This window comes from Myxocyprinus asiaticus, chromosome 44 (genome assembly GCF_019703515.2).
Source record: "Myxocyprinus asiaticus isolate MX2 ecotype Aquarium Trade chromosome 44, UBuf_Myxa_2, whole genome shotgun sequence".
Lineage (NCBI taxonomy): Eukaryota > Metazoa > Chordata > Actinopteri > Cypriniformes > Catostomidae > Myxocyprinus > Myxocyprinus asiaticus.
The window spans coordinates 28,325,755-28,345,408 of NC_059387.1; the positions used below are offsets into that span (position 1 = coordinate 28,325,755).

The window sequence follows — 19,654 nt, forward strand, 5'->3', positions numbered from 1 at the left end:
AGTCTTCGCGCACGGCTTTCAACCAATCACACGCTTCTTCGCATAAAGACCGCCCACATCTCTATCCGTGCGTTGCAATTTACACTCAATTGTTTTCTTTTTTATGTTAGTGTGATGGCAATTTTTTGTAGGTGAATGGAGGTAAGCTTATACACTTGTTTTATCCTCTGTCAGCAGTTTATTGTGCTTGTCTGTCTATTTGGCCTGACTTTGTTTTATAGCCCGTGCCATGTGCAAAGATCAACTAGGAAGTAGCTGCTGAATTCACTGTAAAGGTGAATGTGGTCGGTTTCAGTGTACTGTTGACCCTTGGGTTTTGGCAAAGGATCGATTTTATCCCCACTTTGCCTCCCTTTAAGAATCACTTATTTTTATAGGTATTTATCAATGGAAGCCAACAGCCCCAGGCGGGACTAAACACGGTGTGCAAGATAGAAAAACATGACCTTGATCCGTATATCTAACATTATATGTCATCGAATCATGAACATGAATTTCTGCCTTTTTATTGGTGTATGTAAATACAGCCCGTGTTCATGATTGCTGAAACTCTGGAGTAGACAAAGTTTCAGTGCTGCTTCGGAACAAGTAACAGTTGCTGCCCATGCTTATCTTTATTTGCAGGCTTCTAAAGAGAGACTGATTAGACAACAGAAATGTCTTGTAAAACTCTGTAACATGCATTAACCTATGTATTTTTTTGTTATTGAACCATGGACATGAGGTTAAGCACTCTAGATTTCACTAACAAATAAAGAACCATGGTATTACCTTGTTTTTTGCTCATATACCATGCTTAATAACTGCGGTAAAGTTGTTTTTATATTGGACATTCGGCAGGCAAAGTTAGGGAGTGTCTTCAAAGTGTGACACGGACAAAGGCCGGTGCAAAACAGATTACTCTGTGGCTATAAAAACATGTGTAGCTTTATCCTATATAACTTAATATTGTCAAACAAGCTGTTGGTTGTTGGAGATGAGATGGCTGGTGGATTTAAGGGCGCATTTAACTTATAGCTAACAGAAATAGATGCATGACAGATTACATGACTTTTATTTTGGAATCGTAAATGTATCATTTTTTTTAATGATTTAACTTTTTAATTTTCAAATCCATATAACTTCCTGGTCATGTGACCTGATGATGTCACACCGCCTATTATATATTTACAAACACCTATAACACATCATACATGACTTGGATTTTGGAAATATGATTTTGTATATTTTTTTATGCATTTTTTTTTTTTTATTACATTTTCAAATCCATATAACTTCCCAGTCATGTGACCTAGTGTTGCCAGACCAGTTGTAATGCATTCACACATCTTGCACAACTTGAATTTTGGAAATATGATTTTGTGTATTCGTTATACATTTTTTAGATTTTCAAATCCATATAACTAGTGGTGCCCTGATCAAGAAAAATTTGAGGCCGATCTCAGATTTCTTTTAACACTAAGATAAGATCGGCCGATACCAATAATGATTTTTTTAAAAAGTGCCCTTTGCCACACTTTTGCAAGTTATATTGTGTATACGTTATAAGTTACACTATATTGCCAAAAGTATTCGCTCACCCATCCAAATAATTGAATTCAGGTGTTCCAATCACTTCCATGGCCACAGGTGTATAAAATGAAGCACCTAGGCATGCAGACTGCTTCTACAAACATTTGTGAAAGAATGGGCCGCTCTCAGGAGCTCAGTGAATTCCAGCGTGGTACTGTGATAGGATGCCACCTGTGCAACAAGTCCAGTCGTGAAATTTCCTCACTACTAAATATTCCACAGTCAACTGTCAGTGGTATTATAACAAAGTGGAAGCGATTGGGAATGACAGCAACTCAGCCACGAAGCGGTAGGCCATGTAAAATGACAGCGAATGCTGAGGCGCATAGTGCGCAGAGGTCGCCAACTTTCTGCAGAGTCAATCGCTACAGACCTCCAAAGTTCATGTGGCCTTCAGATTAGCTCAAGAACAGTGCGTAGAGAGCTTCATGGAATGGGTTTCCATGGCCGAGCAGCTACATCCAAGCCATACATCACCAAGTGCAATGCAAAGCGTCGGATGCAGTGGTGTAAAGCACACTGCCACTGGACTCTAGAGCAGTGGAGACGCATTCTCTGGAGTGACGAATCACGCTTCTCCATCTGGCAATCTGATGGACGAGTCTGGGTTTGGCGGTTGCCAGGAGAATGGTACTTGTCTGACTGCATTGTGCCAACTGTGAAGTTTGGTGGAGGGGGGATTATGGTGTGGGGTTGTTTTTCAGGAGCTGGGCTTGGCCCCTTAGTTCCAGTGAAAGGAACTCTGAATGCTTCAGCATACCAAGAGATTTTGGACAATTCCATGCTCCCAACTTTGTGGGAACAGTTTGGGGATGGCCCCTTCCTGTTCCAACATGACTGCGCACCAGTGCACAAAGCAAGGTCCATAAAGACATGGATGAGCGAGTTTGGTGTGGAAGAACTTGACTGGCCTGCACAGAGTCCTGACCTCAACCCGATAGAGCACCTATGGGATGAATTAGAGCGAAGACTGCGAGCCAGGCCTTCTCGTCCAACATCAGTGTCTGACCTCACAAATGCACTTCTGGAAGAGTGGTCAAAAATTCCCATAAACACACTCCTAAACCTTGTGGAAAGCCTTCCCAGAAGAGTTGAAGCTGTTATAGCTGCAAAGGGTGGGCTGACGTCATATTAAACCCTATGGATTAAGAATGGGATGTCACTTAAGTTCATATGCGTCTAAAGGCAGATGAGCGAATACTTTTGGCAATATAGTGTATATGTTTATGCCCCACACAGTAAAATTACAGTAACACTTTACAAAGAGTTTCCATTAGTTAACATTATTAAACAACATTACAGTAGTTAACATGAACTAATGAACTTAATGTTAGTTACAACATATACTATTACATTTTTAAAATCAAAAGTTGTATTAATTAACATTAGTTAATGCTCTATGAACTCATAATGAACAATTGTAATTTTATTAACTAACATTATAATTAATATAGGCTGTAAAAATATATTGTTCATTGTTTGTTCATAATGCCTAATGCAATTTGATTTGAATGCGAATTGAACCTTTTTATAAAGTTACTAAAATTACATTAAAATTACATTAATTGTGAATTGCTAACATTTATTTGTTTTGAAACAGTTCTGGATAGTTCTGTCGTCAATATCAAAAGGTAATTGTGACATACTGGTAAGCTGTAAAAACCATGAAACCATCACACACAGCAGAGATACGTTAACAAATGAGAAAAATGTATCTATTACAAGCTTTAAAACTGCTCCAGTGAGAAATCATTCATATCTATGATTTGTTTACTGTCTTTGGAGTTTTGCTGTAACACAAATCACTAATTATTAAGCAAATGCATGAAGACATGATGCTGTTATGGTTAAAATGTAATAGCTGTGATTAGTGGTAATGTGACTAACATTAATCTGATTTAAATTGGGATTCTCACAGAATAGCTCTGAGATGAGTGACTTATAATGAGATATTGAGAGCACTTGGAGAGCGCACATGTTTGATTGACACCGCGAGTGAGCATATTGGAGGGAGTGAAGCTGAAAGTGCTCATGATCACTCAACACAACATCTGATTGTCTTGACTCACATTACATCGCTTATAGTCAGATTTGTATATGCATGTTTATTTGTTGTTTAATTCGTATTTATACCTGTTTGCAGTCTCTTTATCCTCTCCATGCTCACAGTGCAGCGAGTCAGAATTACTACTGTTATGACTCTAGAAAATGGGTAACTTAATAGTCATACATCTGAATAACAGCATGTCTGAAAGTTTAAATATGTGAATACTTAAAATTGCCAACAATTCACCCTCCAAAGGCCACATTGTCATGCATCAAGAGCCGATAAAGTGCTCATTTATTAGAGTAGCAGTGTATGTGTGATTCCCTGCATGCTGCAAAAAAGATCGACCCTGATTCTAGGCATGATCGGCCAATCGCTGATCACAGACTTAAGATGAAGATCGGCGATTTAGATCGGTGGTCGATCGATCAGTGCACCCCTACATATAACCTCCTGGTCATGTGACCTAGTGACGTCAGACCACCTGTGATGCATTCATACACACCTGACACACATCTTAAACTACTTGCATTTTGGAAATATGATTTTGTGTATTTTTTATGAATTTTTGAAATTTTCAAATCCATATAACTTCCTGGTCATGTGACTTAGTGATGTCAGATGTTTGGTGGGGCTCCATTCAGGGGCCAAACGTGCAGGTTCCAGAGCTCCGGCTGGGGAGGTCAGATCGTGCCTTTTGTGCTTGAGAGAGGAGACCCTTCCTCAGTGGTATTTCCCAAGGGCGGCCGACCAGTAGCTCCACCATCTCCAGAAACTATAACTGATTGGGCCATTTTGGTGCAATCAGTAGAACCGCTTCCCTGTCCTCTCGAATTTAGCAGATGACAGAATGGAGGAGGCATACTGAAAGAAACACATACTTGCATTTCGTCGGCCATTTGTGAGCAATGGTATCGACCCCTGGTAGGGCTTGGAACATGGACTACCAGAGGGGACAGTGGGTTGTCTCCACAGAGGCAAACAGGTCCACTTCCGCTTTGCCAAATATGTCCCAAATCTTCAGGACCATCTGAGAATGAAGCCTCCATTCTCCGGGCATGCAGTTCAGATGGCCTGAGATGTTTGTCGCACATAAGGAAAGGAGATGCCATTCGCTCCAAAGGAGGAGGCACCATGTCAGGCTCAACATTGGAAGCGATCAGATTTTGCCCTGGCGATTTATGTAAGCTACTACTGTCATATTGTCCAGTCGAACAACATGAAAGAAGCAGCCCCTCCGACCTGAGCGCACACAGACTAGGGTATGCACCAAGTCTTCGTGAGCTCCACGTGGACCTCTGGGAAGAATGGCGCTACTTTTTGGGATGCAGTCTTCTCATGCGAGATCTTTCCGGCTTGACTGGAGGGGACCACTGTAAGCCGAGTTTCTCGACCACCCATGAGAGAACGCAAAGCAGCTCAGTATCAGGGGTGTGTGCGCGCTCTTTACCAGAGGGAGCAGCAACGTCTTCTGTGGGGCCTGACCACTCGCCCATAGATGCTGACATGTCATCGTCCCCATCATCAGATCCGCCAAATGTAATAAGACTGTGCTCCAACGGAGGGCCGGAGTTCCTTATGGACGTATTGCACGGGCGAGGATGCTGCATCGGGAGACTGAGGAGTTCACAGGTTTGCACCGGCGCAAGATCCTCTCCGATGTCTTCCAGCTCAACCTCGTGGCCTCGCCGTGCCTCCTCGCTCGTGTGGTCCCTCGGATGTCACAGATGAGGCAGGTGGGGGGGCACGGGAGGCGGAATTGTCCCTCAGAACGAGGGTGATTCTAGAGCGGAGCATCCTGAGGCTCATGCCCTCAAGGCAGTCTGTCTCCATGAGAGCCTCTTTGGTGTGGGCACGGCCCAGGTACCGGATGCATATCTCATGCCTGTCTGACATGGGGTGTGTCTCTCGCATAGAAAACACTTGTGGAACGACATCTTTACACACAAGCGACTCTTTTAGATATACAAATGTATATATACACAATATATCTTAGCAAGAATAAAGGATACAAATGCCTCCACCGGAACACTGCAGGGGAGCGGGTCAGTCGTCTCGCTGCAGGTGCTGTGCTGTCATCTTGCTTGCATCTGAGGGCGAAGAACCCATCTGCTGGTGGAGTGTTTCTCCACGGCGAAGCAGAGATGAGAGGTCTTGTCAAGAAGAGAGATGAACTCACTGTCTTGAAGGAGAAGAATTCTGAGGAAATGGTGGTTTTGCACCCGCTTATATAGGCCAACTGCGCGCCTAAAGGGGCAGGGCTCAAATACCATTGCCAATTTTAGAAATGCCATTATTGTACAAAGGGCTTCAACTAGGTCATTGAGAAAGGAATTTCCCATAGTGTCAGTGATGCAATGTTGAGAGAACGTAATCGAAAGGGAACAATTGATACTCATGTGAATGTGACTGTTTTAAATGTAGGGACACTTGTTTTCAATTAATAACAACCTACATTTTGATCAGTTCCTCACTCAAATGTATATACTGTAGGTATTATATGGCTTTAGTGACTTGGAATTTATTGCACAAGTTATAAGGACAACTGAGTATTACTCTTGCTTCCTGTTTGGAGCATGACATCCACCAGCATCTGCTTTCATTGGATGGAAAACATCTGCTTGGATATTCAGCTAAATAACTCACATGTAAGTAACTTTTGGGTAACATGGACAATAGTAAGCATTTCACATGAGTATACAAAGCTATTAATGACAGAAGTTTTAGTTGTGGGTAAACTGTCCTTTGAGTTAGTAATCCAGATGTCATGTAAGCCTTCTGTGTCATCTGGAGTAAGTCCTATAGCTCAACAGATAGAGCAGGGTCTTGACAACATCAAGAGCATGGATTCAAATCCCATGTCAAGCATCATCTGAACTACATGTTATGGTTACTTATTATGCAAGTTCTTTACCATGATTCATTAATGTAGGCATGCTGGTAACACAGGTTCAAGTCTGGCCTGTGTCAAAGGAAGTTGATTTGATTTTTAAATATTTCAGAAATTAAAATTCATAAAAAAATACACATTTAAGTTTTTTTTTTGCTTTTGTTTTTGTTTTTTTGTAAAATATATATATATATATATATATATATATATATATATATATATATATATATATATATATATATATGTCATGTAAGATGTGTTATAGGTGTTTGTGAATATATTACAGGTGGTGTGACTTCATCGGGTCACATGATCAGGAAGTCATATGGATTTAAAATTGTCAAAAATGTATAAAAAACACACAAAATCATATTTCCAAAATCGAAGTCATGTACTATATGTTATAGGTGTTTGTAAATATACTGTATAACAGGTGGTGTGACATCATCAGGTCACATGACCAGGAAGTTATATGGATTTGAAAATGTGAAAAATTAATAAAAAAGACACAATTATTGTTCCACATTTCAAGTCGTGTATGAGTTATACGTGTTTGTGAATATATTACAGGTGGTGTGACATCATCAGGTCAAATGAACAAGAAGTAAAATGGATTTTAGTATTTTAAAAATTCCAGAAAAATACACAAAAACATATTTCCACAAACAAAGCTGTGTAAGATATGTAGCAGGTGTGTATAAACACATTGCAGGTGATGTGAGATGTTTAGGTAAAAAAGCCAGAAAGATCAATCGATTTATTTCATTAAAGCATTCAGTTTACATTAAATAGTTATAATAGGGATATAAATCATAAGAAAATTTAAAAATGATCTAAATATAAACATTACACATGTAAAAAGAACCACTTTTTAATGTAGTCATGGAATAATGTATCTCTTAACTGATATTTGTGTGTTTTGTACTTTTGAGACACTCCCTAACTTGGATTGCCCTTGTTGGAATCACTGTTTTACATTTTTCAATTAAATGTATCGAATAACATCATAATAACTTCTGCTGTTATGATTTATAGTGTTATCTGAATGAGACAGTACGAACCGCCACTATTTTGCAGCTACATACCAATTAATGTTAAAGGAAGGATCAAATGTATAACAAATATCCAATATAAAAACAACTTTACCGCAGTGTGGTAATACTGTTTTGTTTCATCTAATCACCCAAAATGTAAAATTATAACCAAATCATTGAATTTAGAAACACTTGATGCAAAGAAAATAATTGGTTACCAAAGCTTCTCTAATGCCATCTTTACACCTCAAAGGTGGCACCGAAGCTGCATCTTCTTAAGTGGCATTTAGGTGTATTTACACAGCAGTAAAAATGCATAAATAATGTTATGAGATTAATGTTTTAAACATAAAATTATATATATATATAAAATATGATATTAGTGAGAAAAGAAGTTATACTTTTAAAAATGAAACTAAATTATGAAATGTATGCACTATCATGACAACAGCAAAGTGTAAGTTCGTTCTGATGCTGCATTTCATTTACGCAGAACCAAAGCAGCATCAGAGCTAGGGGCATTTGAGACTAGGGGCTGAGATGGGTCAGAGCAGGCATAATTTATTCTGGCTTTTAGGTGGCTTTGCGCAGACACAGAGCAGGTGTAACTCAGCTGCATAAAGACGCCTTAATAATTATCATTGCAAAGTTGAGTTTTGCAATAACTATCCATTCATTTCAGGTTCTCATGAAGGCAGAGGTTGTGTTAGTGCTACTCTCAGTGTGTTTAGAGACAGTCATTTGTTACAGTAATGGAAAGGTGACTGTGGCTTGTGGGAACATGACGCCCCAACATGGTCATGATCCCAGCACAGAAGATCCTCCATACGATATCATAGCAGACAAAATACAATTCAGACCTGCTGATGAAATTAAAGGTAAGACTAAACAAGTATTTCAGTGATGATAGAAAGATAGATAGATAGATTGTTTATATTTTATAGATTATTATGATAGTTAACATTTAATAGAAAATCTTATCACATGTTGTTACCATTTACAGTGACATTATCAGTGGCTGCTTCAGGGAGCACACCACACTTCAAAGGATTCCTCATAGAAGCAAGGAATGCTGGGAAGCTCAACGAAGCAGTTGGATCGTTTAAGTTAATCAATTCTGCCATTTCTCAGCTTCTTCAGTGCGGTAATAAGGATGTTAGTGAGCACAGTCCTTTCTGTTTATATTGAGAACAAAAAATTTATTAAAGGTGCACTCAGTAATTTTTCCCCCAATAAAAAAGTTTTACTGCTAAAGAAGTGAATTATAATTTTTAAACATATGTTTAAAATCATGACCACTCACATGAGATGAGGACTCTAGTAATATCAGTAACCTTATAAAAGCCGTTTTATTCTACATGGGGCAGGGATGCCCTCATGGGGGCTGCCATTTTTTTAGAATCACATGACCAGCTGAATACTACTCGCTTAATCTTGGTAACCGTCTTGTTATTGGACACTTTCACTCTTGGATTAAATTAATCATGGCTGATTGTGAATAGTGAATTTCTACAATGGCATCTGTAACTGAAAACTATTGATTTTGAATGATTCTGCATCAATATCACTAGGTGTCAGTGAAAATGCAAGATGATACAAACAAAAAGTTACTGAGAGCACATTTAAAGCTGATGTGTGTAATTTCTGATGTAAGAATTCTTCTTGTATCCCAGCTTAGTAAGCAGAGTCAACTATATGTAGGCCATGTTGTGAGTATGGGCCAGACTATCTGTAACCAAATTGGGGGGGGGGGGGGGGTGAAAAAATCTGGTGAAAAAATCCAGCAGTGACACACTTCAGCTTTAAAAGACACTTTTTAGCTACATTTTTTTTTAGTAAAAATAATTATTTATTGACTCAAAGCGGTTGGTTACTATCCAAAAGTATCATATAGAGCCCATTAATTGACATAATTTATTGAGTGCACTGTATTTTCTATATTCAAAGGGCTCAGCTGTAAGTCATACCAGTGATTCCCATAAGACTGAGGTCCAGGTGATATGGATAGCGCCACAAGACTCTCCTCCCAGTGTGCAGTTTCTGTAAGTGTTCAAATACTTTTACATTTTTAGGCAACTTCCTGATTGCGATACTTGATATGGGTTGTGTGGTCTTTTGTTTCAGGGTAACTGTTGTCCGAAAGTACAATGATTATTGGGTGAGAATTCCAGGTCCAGTGGTGTCGCAAAATGGTGTAGCTCCTCCCCCGGTACAAAGTACCGTTGGTGGTTCCATTGGTGCCGAAATCACAGTGCCTTCCTCAACGCTGTCTAAATCGGTGAGTTTAACTAAAGCTAATGTTACAAGAGTGACAATTTACATGAATTGCATAGGGCTTGTGTGACCATTAGGTCACTTGCTGTGATTATTGCTGTTGGTTCTTTAAACAAACACTAACATTTCATGTCTGATCTGGGTGATGGAACAAACCTCTGACCCTCTCTCTGAGCAAAACATTTTACAGTTTAATGGTCATACATAAATATTAGACAGCAGAAAGCTGTTATTGACCAATCAGAATCCATTATTCCACAGACCCATGTAAAAAGTGAATTTAGTGATATGATACTGTTCTTTAAGATATCTGAACATGTCCATCCTCGTCTCCTCTTCAGTTCACTTCTGAGGGCTGTGGAATCAAGAAGTCCTGTTTGAGGAATCCAGCGGGCTGTGACCCACAAAATGACACATCATGTCACTTCTTGTCCTTTTGGACAGAGAGCAGAAGTGTGGTGTTTGAGCTCAGTGGACCTGCAGAGGGTTATGTGTCCTTTGCCTTATCACTGGACAAATGGATGGTAATAAAGACATTCATTTGGAGTACTTCATATTTCATTTTATCAAATAGAAGACATTCATTTGACTGCTTATAGCCAGACTGACGCTTGAATCTCTGATTCAGTGTGAAATATTATTTTCCATTTGAATGACTAATTGAATGCCTTAGTATATATTATAGCAATGTGTTCTGCAATTTAGGGGAACGATGACGTCTATATGTGCATAAGAGATACAGACAAAGTTGACGTCAAGGCTGCATATGTTCTTGGAAGGACACACCCAGAAATCTCTTCAGAGGTACTCATTGACACTTAACAGCAAAAATGTCTTGCAAACAGCAGACAGTGACTCAAAGGTAAAAAAAAAAAAGAATGAAATACTTAAGGGAGAGTTCACAAAAAAATAAAATTCTGTCATCATTCACCAGTAACCATTCACTTTCAGTGTATAGAAAAAGATGTAGTGTAAGTGAATGGTGACTAAGGCTAACATTCTTCCTAAAATCTCCTTTTGTGTTCCACAAAATAAAGAAAGTCAGTCACATCTGGGATGGCATGAGGGTGAGTTATTGATGACGGAAGTTACATTTTTGGGTGAACTATCCCTTTAAAGGGATAGTTCTCTAAAAAATGAAAATTCTCTCATCATTTACTCACCTTCATACCATCCCAGATGTGTATGACTTTCTTTCTTCAGCAGAACACAAAAAAAAGATTTTTAGAAAAATATCTCTACTCTGTAGGTCCAAACAATGCAAGTGAATGAGGATCATACCTTTGTAGCTCCAAAAATCACATAAAGTAATCCATATGACTCTAGTGGTTAAATAGGTGTGGGTGAGAAACAGAACTTAAAGAATTTAAGTTCTTTTTTTACTCTAAATCTCCACTTTAACTTTCACTTTCAGATGTGACATGTGACTTTCAGATGTAAAAGTGAAAGTGGAGATTTAGAGTAAAAAAAAGGACTTAAATTTTGATTTGTTTCTCACCCACACCTATTATATCACATCTGAAGATAATTAACCACTAGAGTCTTATGGATTACTTCTGTGTTACCTTTATGTGATTTTTGGAGCTACAAAGGTCTGATCACCATGCATTTGCATTGTATGGACCTACAGAGCTGAAATATTTTTACTAAAAATCTTTGTTGGTGTTCTGCTGAAGAAATAGAGTCGTACACATCTGGGATGGCATGAAGGTGAGTAAATGATGAGAGAAGTTTCATTTCTGGGTGAACTATCTCTTAAAAGCCTATCAATATAGCTCTAAAATCTTTGATTTTGGATTGTTTCTAGAATGATCTGAAAGATACAGCATGGAGACTATCAGATGGAGTGATTCAGTGTAGCTTCAGCAGAGACATACAACTTCCAACTGATGATCCAAAGAGGTTCAGCCTGGACCAGATGTACTATATCTTCATGGCACATGGTCGAGCTCAAGATGGTGAGACAGTGTTATTTTGATTTGATTTTTTGTTTTAGAGGTCTGTGGTGTCAACAATGTTTTTCGCTCACTCACTCTAGGGCGAACTCATCGTCATGACCGTCAACCTCTGATTTCGACCAATCAGAAACTTGTCACAGGACCTCCAGAGGATCTCAGTGGCTCTCGCTCGCCCTTGCTGATCAAATATCATGGTAAAGCTGAATATAAGCATTCTTAATGGTGTATCTAATTAATTAAAGCTAACATTACTGTGATATACTGTCCATTTCAATACTAAACTAAATTATGTGTGGTGCTTTCAAAGGCAAGCATCACTAGAACAATAGCTCACACTTAGGTTTTAGATTTTTCAAAACCTCTAGCCCTAAGTATTAAACTTTGGCACGTCCCCACACTTGTCCCATACCATTTGTGCTATGGATATTAATGATACCTTCATTTTTTTGGCTTGTTGAGGAGAGGTGTGATATTAGTGATCGGACATACGTTTTTCACCTTGTGGACAATAAATTTGGTGAAAAAAATCCCACAGATTTACCCTTAAGGAGGGACTCAAACCATATCTAGGAACCAAAATATTATAGAAAGATCCTCCCCTTGGGGGTGGGCTCTTTTTTCAGTCAGCAGCCAACCAGAATACCAGTAAATCAATTGTTTTATGGTAATTCTTATTCAAAATGTTTAAAACTAAAACCAGTTTTATTATATACGTTTGTACATATATGTTATATATTTAAATTAAAGATTTGTCCTATACAGACGCAATATCTGTATGCATCCATAGGGGCCGTCATGCTGATCGCCTGGATGTCCACAGTCAGTGCTGGAGTCATCATGGCACGATACTTCAAACCGGATTGGCCTGAAAGCAGTATTTTGGGACAGAAGGTCTGGTTTCAGGTACGAGCGTGTTTTCTCACTTCAGCAAATTTTCAAATGTGCATTATTTTCAAGGCTTTTTGTCTTCACAGTTACACCGATTGCTAATGACCCTCACTGTCCTGCTTACCTTGGTCGGCTTTGTTTTGCCTTTTATGTACAGAGGAGGTTGGAGCAAGGTAACACATTCACACAAACACACAATCATGTCTGTCTGTGAGTAATACTCATCCTTTAACAGTGTGTCATATTTTTACACCCTGCATCATACAACTGAATATTCTTGTTTGGGTATTAATTAGAAGTAGATATGGTTTAGCTGGTCAAAACAAAATACAAGAACAGTTTAAGGAATATTCTGGATTCAATACAAGTTTAGCTCTGTTGACAGCATTTGTGGGATTTGTGGGAACCACCAAAAAAAAAAAAAAAAAAAAAAAAAAAAAAATATATATATATATATATATATATATATATATATATATATATATATATATATATATATATATAAATATATATATATATTTCAACTCGTTCCTCCTATTCTTAAAAAAAATCTAGTTTTCAGTGGGGTACTTACAATGGAAGTGAATGGGGTCAATTTTTAGAGGGTTTAAAGGCAGAGATATGACGCTTATAATTTTATAAAAGCACTTACATTAATTCTTCTGTTAAATCATATATGTATGGTCATTTTAGGGTTTCTGATGTTACGTCACCTTGGCAACAAAGTTACTGGACATAACTATAGCTTTACACAGAAAATGTTAGTAGCTATTTTTTTTTCACATTAAAATGATTTTAACATGCATATTTTTTCACGTCTTGTGGCTTTACTTTTGAAACAGTGAGCATTTTAATGTTTACTGATTTATTTTAATTTTTTTAAAGAGGAGGGACAAGTCAAACTTAATTTTTGTGGTAATCAACATTATGCCACAAATGCTGTCAATTGAGCTTAACTTGTACTGAACCCGGTACATTCCTTTAAAAACATTATTTTTAAAATGAGAGGATAATGAGTTTTGCCTTTGCAGAGCAGAGATCCAGTTGTAGCCTAGACATTTTATTGGTGTATTTTATTTTTTACATTTTTGTATTAGTCTGCAATGCATTAAAATAATAATAATAATACAATAAAATAAAAATCAAGAAAAGTTTTTCTTTTTAATTTCTTGAACTGTGTCTAATCCCTGATTGTGACCCACCATGTGGAATTTTTTTGGCCCATTTTTGAAAAACTTCCCTCCTTTTCTTCAGGGATTAATCAAACACTTTGTATGGATTGTCTTATTAAATCTGGCTTATTTGTGCTTCAAGCTGACACATGTGTCCATCCATAAGACTGAGCATTAGGGACACATTTGTGACTTACCAGGGGCATCTGTAGCATCCCTCTTGCCAAGTTCCTGTCATTTCTTTTGTGTAACCAGCAGAGGGCATCCTATTTCATGGCAGCAATGTGTCATCAAGCCCACCCACACAAAATAATACTGTACCTTGTACTTAGACAGCTTTTGAAAAACTTGGGCCATTTCCTGTGTTCTTTATCAATACTCATTTCAATATGATGAAGTGCAAAAAAAATTTCAAGTTCAAATTTTGTTATATTTTGTTATTAAATCAAATTGTTGCCGACCTTAATATACAGTGCTGACATTAATCTCTAATGTTGTCCACAGCGGGCAGGCATACACCCTTATCTGGGATGCATTGTCATGGCACTCGCTGTCATCCAACCTGTCATGGCACTTTTCCGACCTGCGCCAGATGCATCCAGGTAAAATCCTGAAATATGTGCACTGCACAGTACAGCCTGTCAAAGGCTATGTTTGGAATGGAATACTAGTCTCCTTTATTTACCATGCACAATATACAGTACATACTGCAAAACTATTATGAGTTTGCAATTCCGAACTTACCCAAAGTTTCTGTTATATCATTCGGTCTATAAGATTTTATGGTAACGTTTAACAATACGGCTGCATTCATTAACATTAGTTACTTACATGAACTAACAATGAACAGTATCTTTGCAGCATTTATTAATACATTTTTAAAATGAGAAGTTGTATATCTAACATTAGATAATGCATTTTAAATGAACATGAATTAACAATGAATAATTGTATTTTCATAAATGAACATCAAGATCAACAAATGCTGGTGGGGGGGGGGGGTACTGTTCATTTGTAATTTCATGATGCCTAATGCATTTATTAATTTTAACAAATACAACCTCATTGTAAAGTGTTACCTATTTTATAAATGTTAAACAGTGATGCTTTTCCAAAGTTTATGAACCAATTACAGTTTTTATTGCAATATTAATGGATTCAGAGGGTAATGTTTAAAAATGTTCTGACTTTGTTTTTGTTTTTTCTGTATGATTTTTAATATAACCTGCTCTCAGGAGATACATCTTCAACTGGATGCATTTTGGAACCGGCAGTTTAGCACAGGTCGTAGCTGGTAAGAACCAATGCTGTGAATCTAAAATGTGTAATGTTTTTGGCACATATCCATATGAATAGCTATGATAACAGCAGATAGTGGCTCTGTGCATTTAAAAACATTGAGTTGTGTTTTTATCTCGATTAACTGCAGATCTGTTTTCATTATCATTGTTCTGATAATACATTGCAATTGTTAACTGTAGCTGATTACCTATCAGTAATGCTATATAATAATTATGTATGTCATACAATAATTATGAGCTTTTACAGCAGGTCATCTTGTTTTTATGGCTCTAGTTCTGATATGGTTTATATAATATGATTTAGAGTTGTAGATATTCAAAGTGCCCGAATACATTTGTTAGACAACAGAGGCTACCATAACCGACATGTGTGTGTATATTCCTGGATTAGTTGTCACCATCTTCCTCGGCATCCATCAGCAAGCTCTGCTCCTACCTGCTCCCTGGTCCACAGGTGTCCTGGCTTCCATTGTGGTCTGGTTTGTGCTGGCAGATTTGATTCTGGAAGTCCACAGAAGGGGCTGTTTACCTATGGGTCAGTGATCCACCCTAAATCATGTTGCATATTCTCTGCCCAAATTTTTCAGTTGTGTCCTCGGCATGTGCATGTCCTTTCAGAGCAATTATGTTCTGTTGTAACATTTAACGTGTCTTTGCTTGTATGCAGGAAATCAATTGTGCAATATGAATCCATTAAATAGGAAATGTTTTATGATACTGCATTAGTACAGTAGTTGATATGTTGAATTAAATGCTAATCAGTTTGAAATGCCATAATCTTTAGAGCAAAACAACCTGTTTTTATACTAGAAAAATACAACGAAGACAGCAGGTTATTTGTGAATGCTTTTTGCTTAACTTTAAGCTGTCTGGTATATAAAAGGTCATCATTGTGTGCTTTCCAGGAAAGCATTTCAAAAACGTTAAAATCTACATGGAACACATTAATTCTGAGGACAAAGAGGAGATTGTTTTTGTTCCTGGGGAGAATGAGACTTCTAGCGCGGTGAGTTGGGTTTGTGTTTTTTTTCCATAGAGAGCTCATTTCATTAATGTTAAATGCTGATATATCCATTGTGGTTTTCTCTCTCCAGGAATCTTTATTTAAAAACATAGTTCTGGCTATTTATCTCTGGGGAAATCTGGCAATTCTGACTTTTCTTCTTTGGACTATCAGTGAAGTATGATATGCTCAAAGCATTTTTCACATTTGGCCTCACTAATTCACTAATTGTGCCTTTTGTTAAAAAAAAAAAAAGCCAAATATGTAGGAAGTAAGGTTGATTTATGACGCATCATGTTATGTTTGATTATTACAAATAATCTTGAAATTAGTCTAATTCGAAATTACATTTTCATTACCCTAGAGGTAGGAGTGCTTTGAGATGTAGATGATTGTTTTGCACTGCTTTTAATTTGCAATACGGAATATTTTTATTGTTCATTTTATATGTACATTATGAGCTTGTAATATTAACTTGCAAAGAACAGCTTTTGATTACAGCTGATCTGCTCATTTAAATTTGTTATGTTGTGCGTTTTTATCTCTTTACTTATATCTAAAGTATATTTTCTTTACTTGCATTGACAATAATGTTTACAGATCTGTGAGCCGTGTTTTAAGTAATTAAACCACACTTGCTGCTGAATATGCCTTTTATAAATGCTTTGGACAAGTGGCCCCAAGAAGTTTTTTTTTGTAACACCCTATTCTAGATGAGCATATCTAAGTGAGTCTCCAGTTGATATGTGGATTTAAAGTCTGTTACTGTTGCCTGAGATGTAAACATTCACACTGACAGAAAAGACTGAACTGAAATGTTTCAGTTCAGTACAGAGACCGAATGTCATTCAGATGAAGTGGACCATTGATTCAAACATTTGCACTGTGGCAATCTACTGATCTATTATCTTATAAAATAAAAATTGTCAAATTAAAAATGTGCATAATTTGGCTACTGGTTTTATGTTGTAGAGTGATTCCCAATCAGAAATATCGTGAATTTTCTGCAATTTACAGTTTAAAATATTTACTTTTTAATAAATAATATACCAGTAAGTAAACTTACTTTATAAGTAAAACGATCAATTTGCATTTGTGTAAATGTGTGTGTGTAAGTTGTGTAATGGGTACTTAAGCCTTACTGATGGGGCTGTGAGGTTACTTAAGATGAGAAAAGGTTGGGGAATCATGCTAGAATACCTGCACACATTTTTTAATGAAATTAAATTCTCTCTGCACTATCCGTTTAGTCTCATGGGAAACTGAGCTGCTGCCTCTCTGTTTAAAACCATCTTTTGGAAATGTTGTAGTTCATATAGATTAAATATCTTGCCATTTATTTATGTGAGAAAATGTATTCACGGGAGTAGAGGCTTGTTTTAAAGTGCTATTTCAATATGGAGGCAATCTGGTGTTGCTGCCTGTAAACACAGTTAATTGATTGATGTAGGATAAACAGACTGTTTCTCTTTTTGCCTTTAGCTTACACATTTATTTCTGCATTTGTCATTCCAACAGTTTTTTTTTTTTTTTTTTTTTTTTTCAAATGGTAGGTAAAGCAAATATTGTCTTGAGACTGACTGGCATGGATTTAAAGGTTAGCAAGCAATACTTGTGTTTTTATAAGCATGGCGGTTTGACATACAAATCTTAAATATACAAACTATTTTTTTGAGGACAACAAATTGCAAAGCAACCGGTTATTAATAACAAGTTATTATAAAATATTAGATGATCCTCTAAGATCACTATAATTACTAAATAATTTAAGAACAGGACCTTCAAAAACTTCCAAAAATTGTCCTCCATTTAGACGTTCCTAGAGCAATCATAGTCAAATCTAGAATAATTCTTAAAAAAGAAATCTCTCAATTATGTTTCTTGACAAAATTGATTGTTTTCTAAAATATGTAACTAAATACATCCATTTCGTATACATTTTTACTTAATGTTTATCCTAAAACGCTGTTTCATATTTTCATATAATTCAGGGATATACACACATCGCCTTACAAGAAAATACATTATGAATATACAGTACATATGCTCCTCGCCTTCATAGACAAAACACTTAAAATATGGTTTATAAGTCTCTCAAAGTACCTCAACAAAGAGGAATCACAAAAATGGATAAAACGGTACATTCAAATAACATTTAGGCATCTTGGCTTACACAGATGTTTTTTTTTTCTGGATCATTAACAAAGTTACAGAAGCAGCAGTAGCGAGTGTTTATGCTGTCACAATAAACAAACTGAGTTTGAGCATTGAAAATTCTCTTACGTAAAACAGCTGCAAATTGACGAACTATGTCTATTCTGTTTTTTTACTCAGTGTTCGCAAACTCCCCTGCCTCCCAGCGCAAAGCCATGGCACTTTTACGTCGGCCTCCTGTATAGGGCTCAGGAAACTAGCGAGAAAACAAAAGGGATCTTTATGTAGCATTTTAGTTACATTTTTAGAAATATTTCTTATTGACAAATTCATCCAGATCTGACAAGAGCCCTTAAAGGGATAGTTCACCCAAAAATGCAAATTCTCTCATCATTTACTTAACCTCGTGCCAGATATGTATGACTTTCTTTCATCTGCTGAACTCAAACAATATTCTGTCATCATTTTCCAACCCTCATTTTGTTCCAAACCCGTGTGACCTTCTGTATTCTGTGGAACACAAAAGATGTTAGACAGAATGTTAGAGACTGACAGTCTCGGTCATGACTCTCTTTCAAAATATGGATAAAAAAAACCACATTCATTAACTTAAATGGTGACTCAGGCAAACATTCTGTCTAAAATCTCCTTATTGTGTTGCATGAAAGCAAGAAAGTCATACGGGCTTGGAACAACATGATGGTGAATGATGACAGAATTTCCATTAATAATAATAATAATAATAATAATAATAATAATAATAATAATAATTATAATAATTCTGTAATACATGTTCAATGTGTATTATATAATGGAATATAGGGGAGTTAATGTCCATTATGTCATTTTTGAAAGTAACGAGTTACTCACTACTTGAGTACTCTTTTAATTGGATACTTTCTTACTCAAGTAATTATTTATGTTAGTACTTCTACTTGAGTACATTTTTTTTTTTTTTTAAGTAATTCTACTTTTACTTGAGTACAGTTTTTGGCTACTCTACCCACCTCTGAATATTTGTGACATTGCATGAATATTTAAAGTGGACTTACTCTGTGATCACATGACAGAGCTGACCGATCGATTCTGCATGTTTTCATTGGAGAAGAAGGGGATGATTTACATTTAAATGGCACATCATCTGAAATATAAATGAATAGAGGTTATTTAACATTCATACATGTGGCAAACATGTTTATCCCAAGGTAATTTATCAGTATGTGTGTTTTTTGGGAATCAAATCCATGACCTCTTCATTTCTAGCATCGTAATCTACCAGACAGTTGAGGTAAGGAACATAGGAACATAATGTCTTGTCTTTTATTACAGCATTTTGTCACATTTGTTGTGTTTAGCAGCCT

The 19,654-nt window shown here is 36.8% G+C and overlaps 2 protein-coding genes across 4 annotated transcripts in view; one reads left to right on the top strand and one right to left on the bottom strand.

The window, feature by feature from the left end:
• The first annotated feature begins 20 nt into the window (after positions 1-20).
• Positions 21-17,080, top strand: LOC127434462 (putative ferric-chelate reductase 1). Its single transcript, XM_051687247.1, has 16 exons — positions 21-141; positions 8,226-8,421; positions 8,547-8,698; positions 9,491-9,585; positions 9,668-9,821; positions 10,159-10,341; positions 10,523-10,621; positions 11,625-11,775; positions 11,856-11,969; positions 12,563-12,678; positions 12,750-12,836; positions 14,340-14,437; positions 15,071-15,129; positions 15,528-15,671; positions 16,042-16,142; positions 16,231-17,080. Exons 1-16 carry the CDS (start codon positions 136-138, stop codon positions 16,321-16,323), a joined length of 1,848 nt encoding a protein of 615 aa, XP_051543207.1. The 5' UTR covers positions 21-135; the 3' UTR covers positions 16,324-17,080.
• Positions 17,081-17,608: 528 nt separating this feature from the next.
• The window catches only part of LOC127434458 (palmdelphin-like), a 39,429-nt gene continuing 37,383 nt past the window's right edge, over positions 17,609-19,654 (bottom strand). For all 3 annotated transcript variants that reach the window (XM_051687233.1, XM_051687235.1, XM_051687234.1), the window contains 2 exons: positions 19,346-19,434; positions 17,609-18,549 (listed from right to left, as the gene is read on the bottom strand). In XM_051687233.1, the coding sequence (XP_051543193.1) occupies positions 18,466-18,549; positions 19,346-19,434 (173 nt within the window). In that variant the 3' untranslated portion in view covers positions 17,609-18,465. The remainder of the gene's footprint in view (positions 18,550-19,345; positions 19,435-19,654) is intronic.

Coding starts and splice junctions, on each gene's coding strand:
- LOC127434462 (XM_051687247.1), top strand. Junction 8,699..9,490: donor TTCAGTGCGGTAATAAGGAT/GTTAGTGAGCAC, acceptor CTATATTCAAAG/GGCTCAGCTGTAAGTCATAC. Junction 11,776..11,855: donor ACATGGTCGAGCTCAAGATG/GTGAGACAGTGT, acceptor CACTCACTCTAG/GGCGAACTCATCGTCATGAC.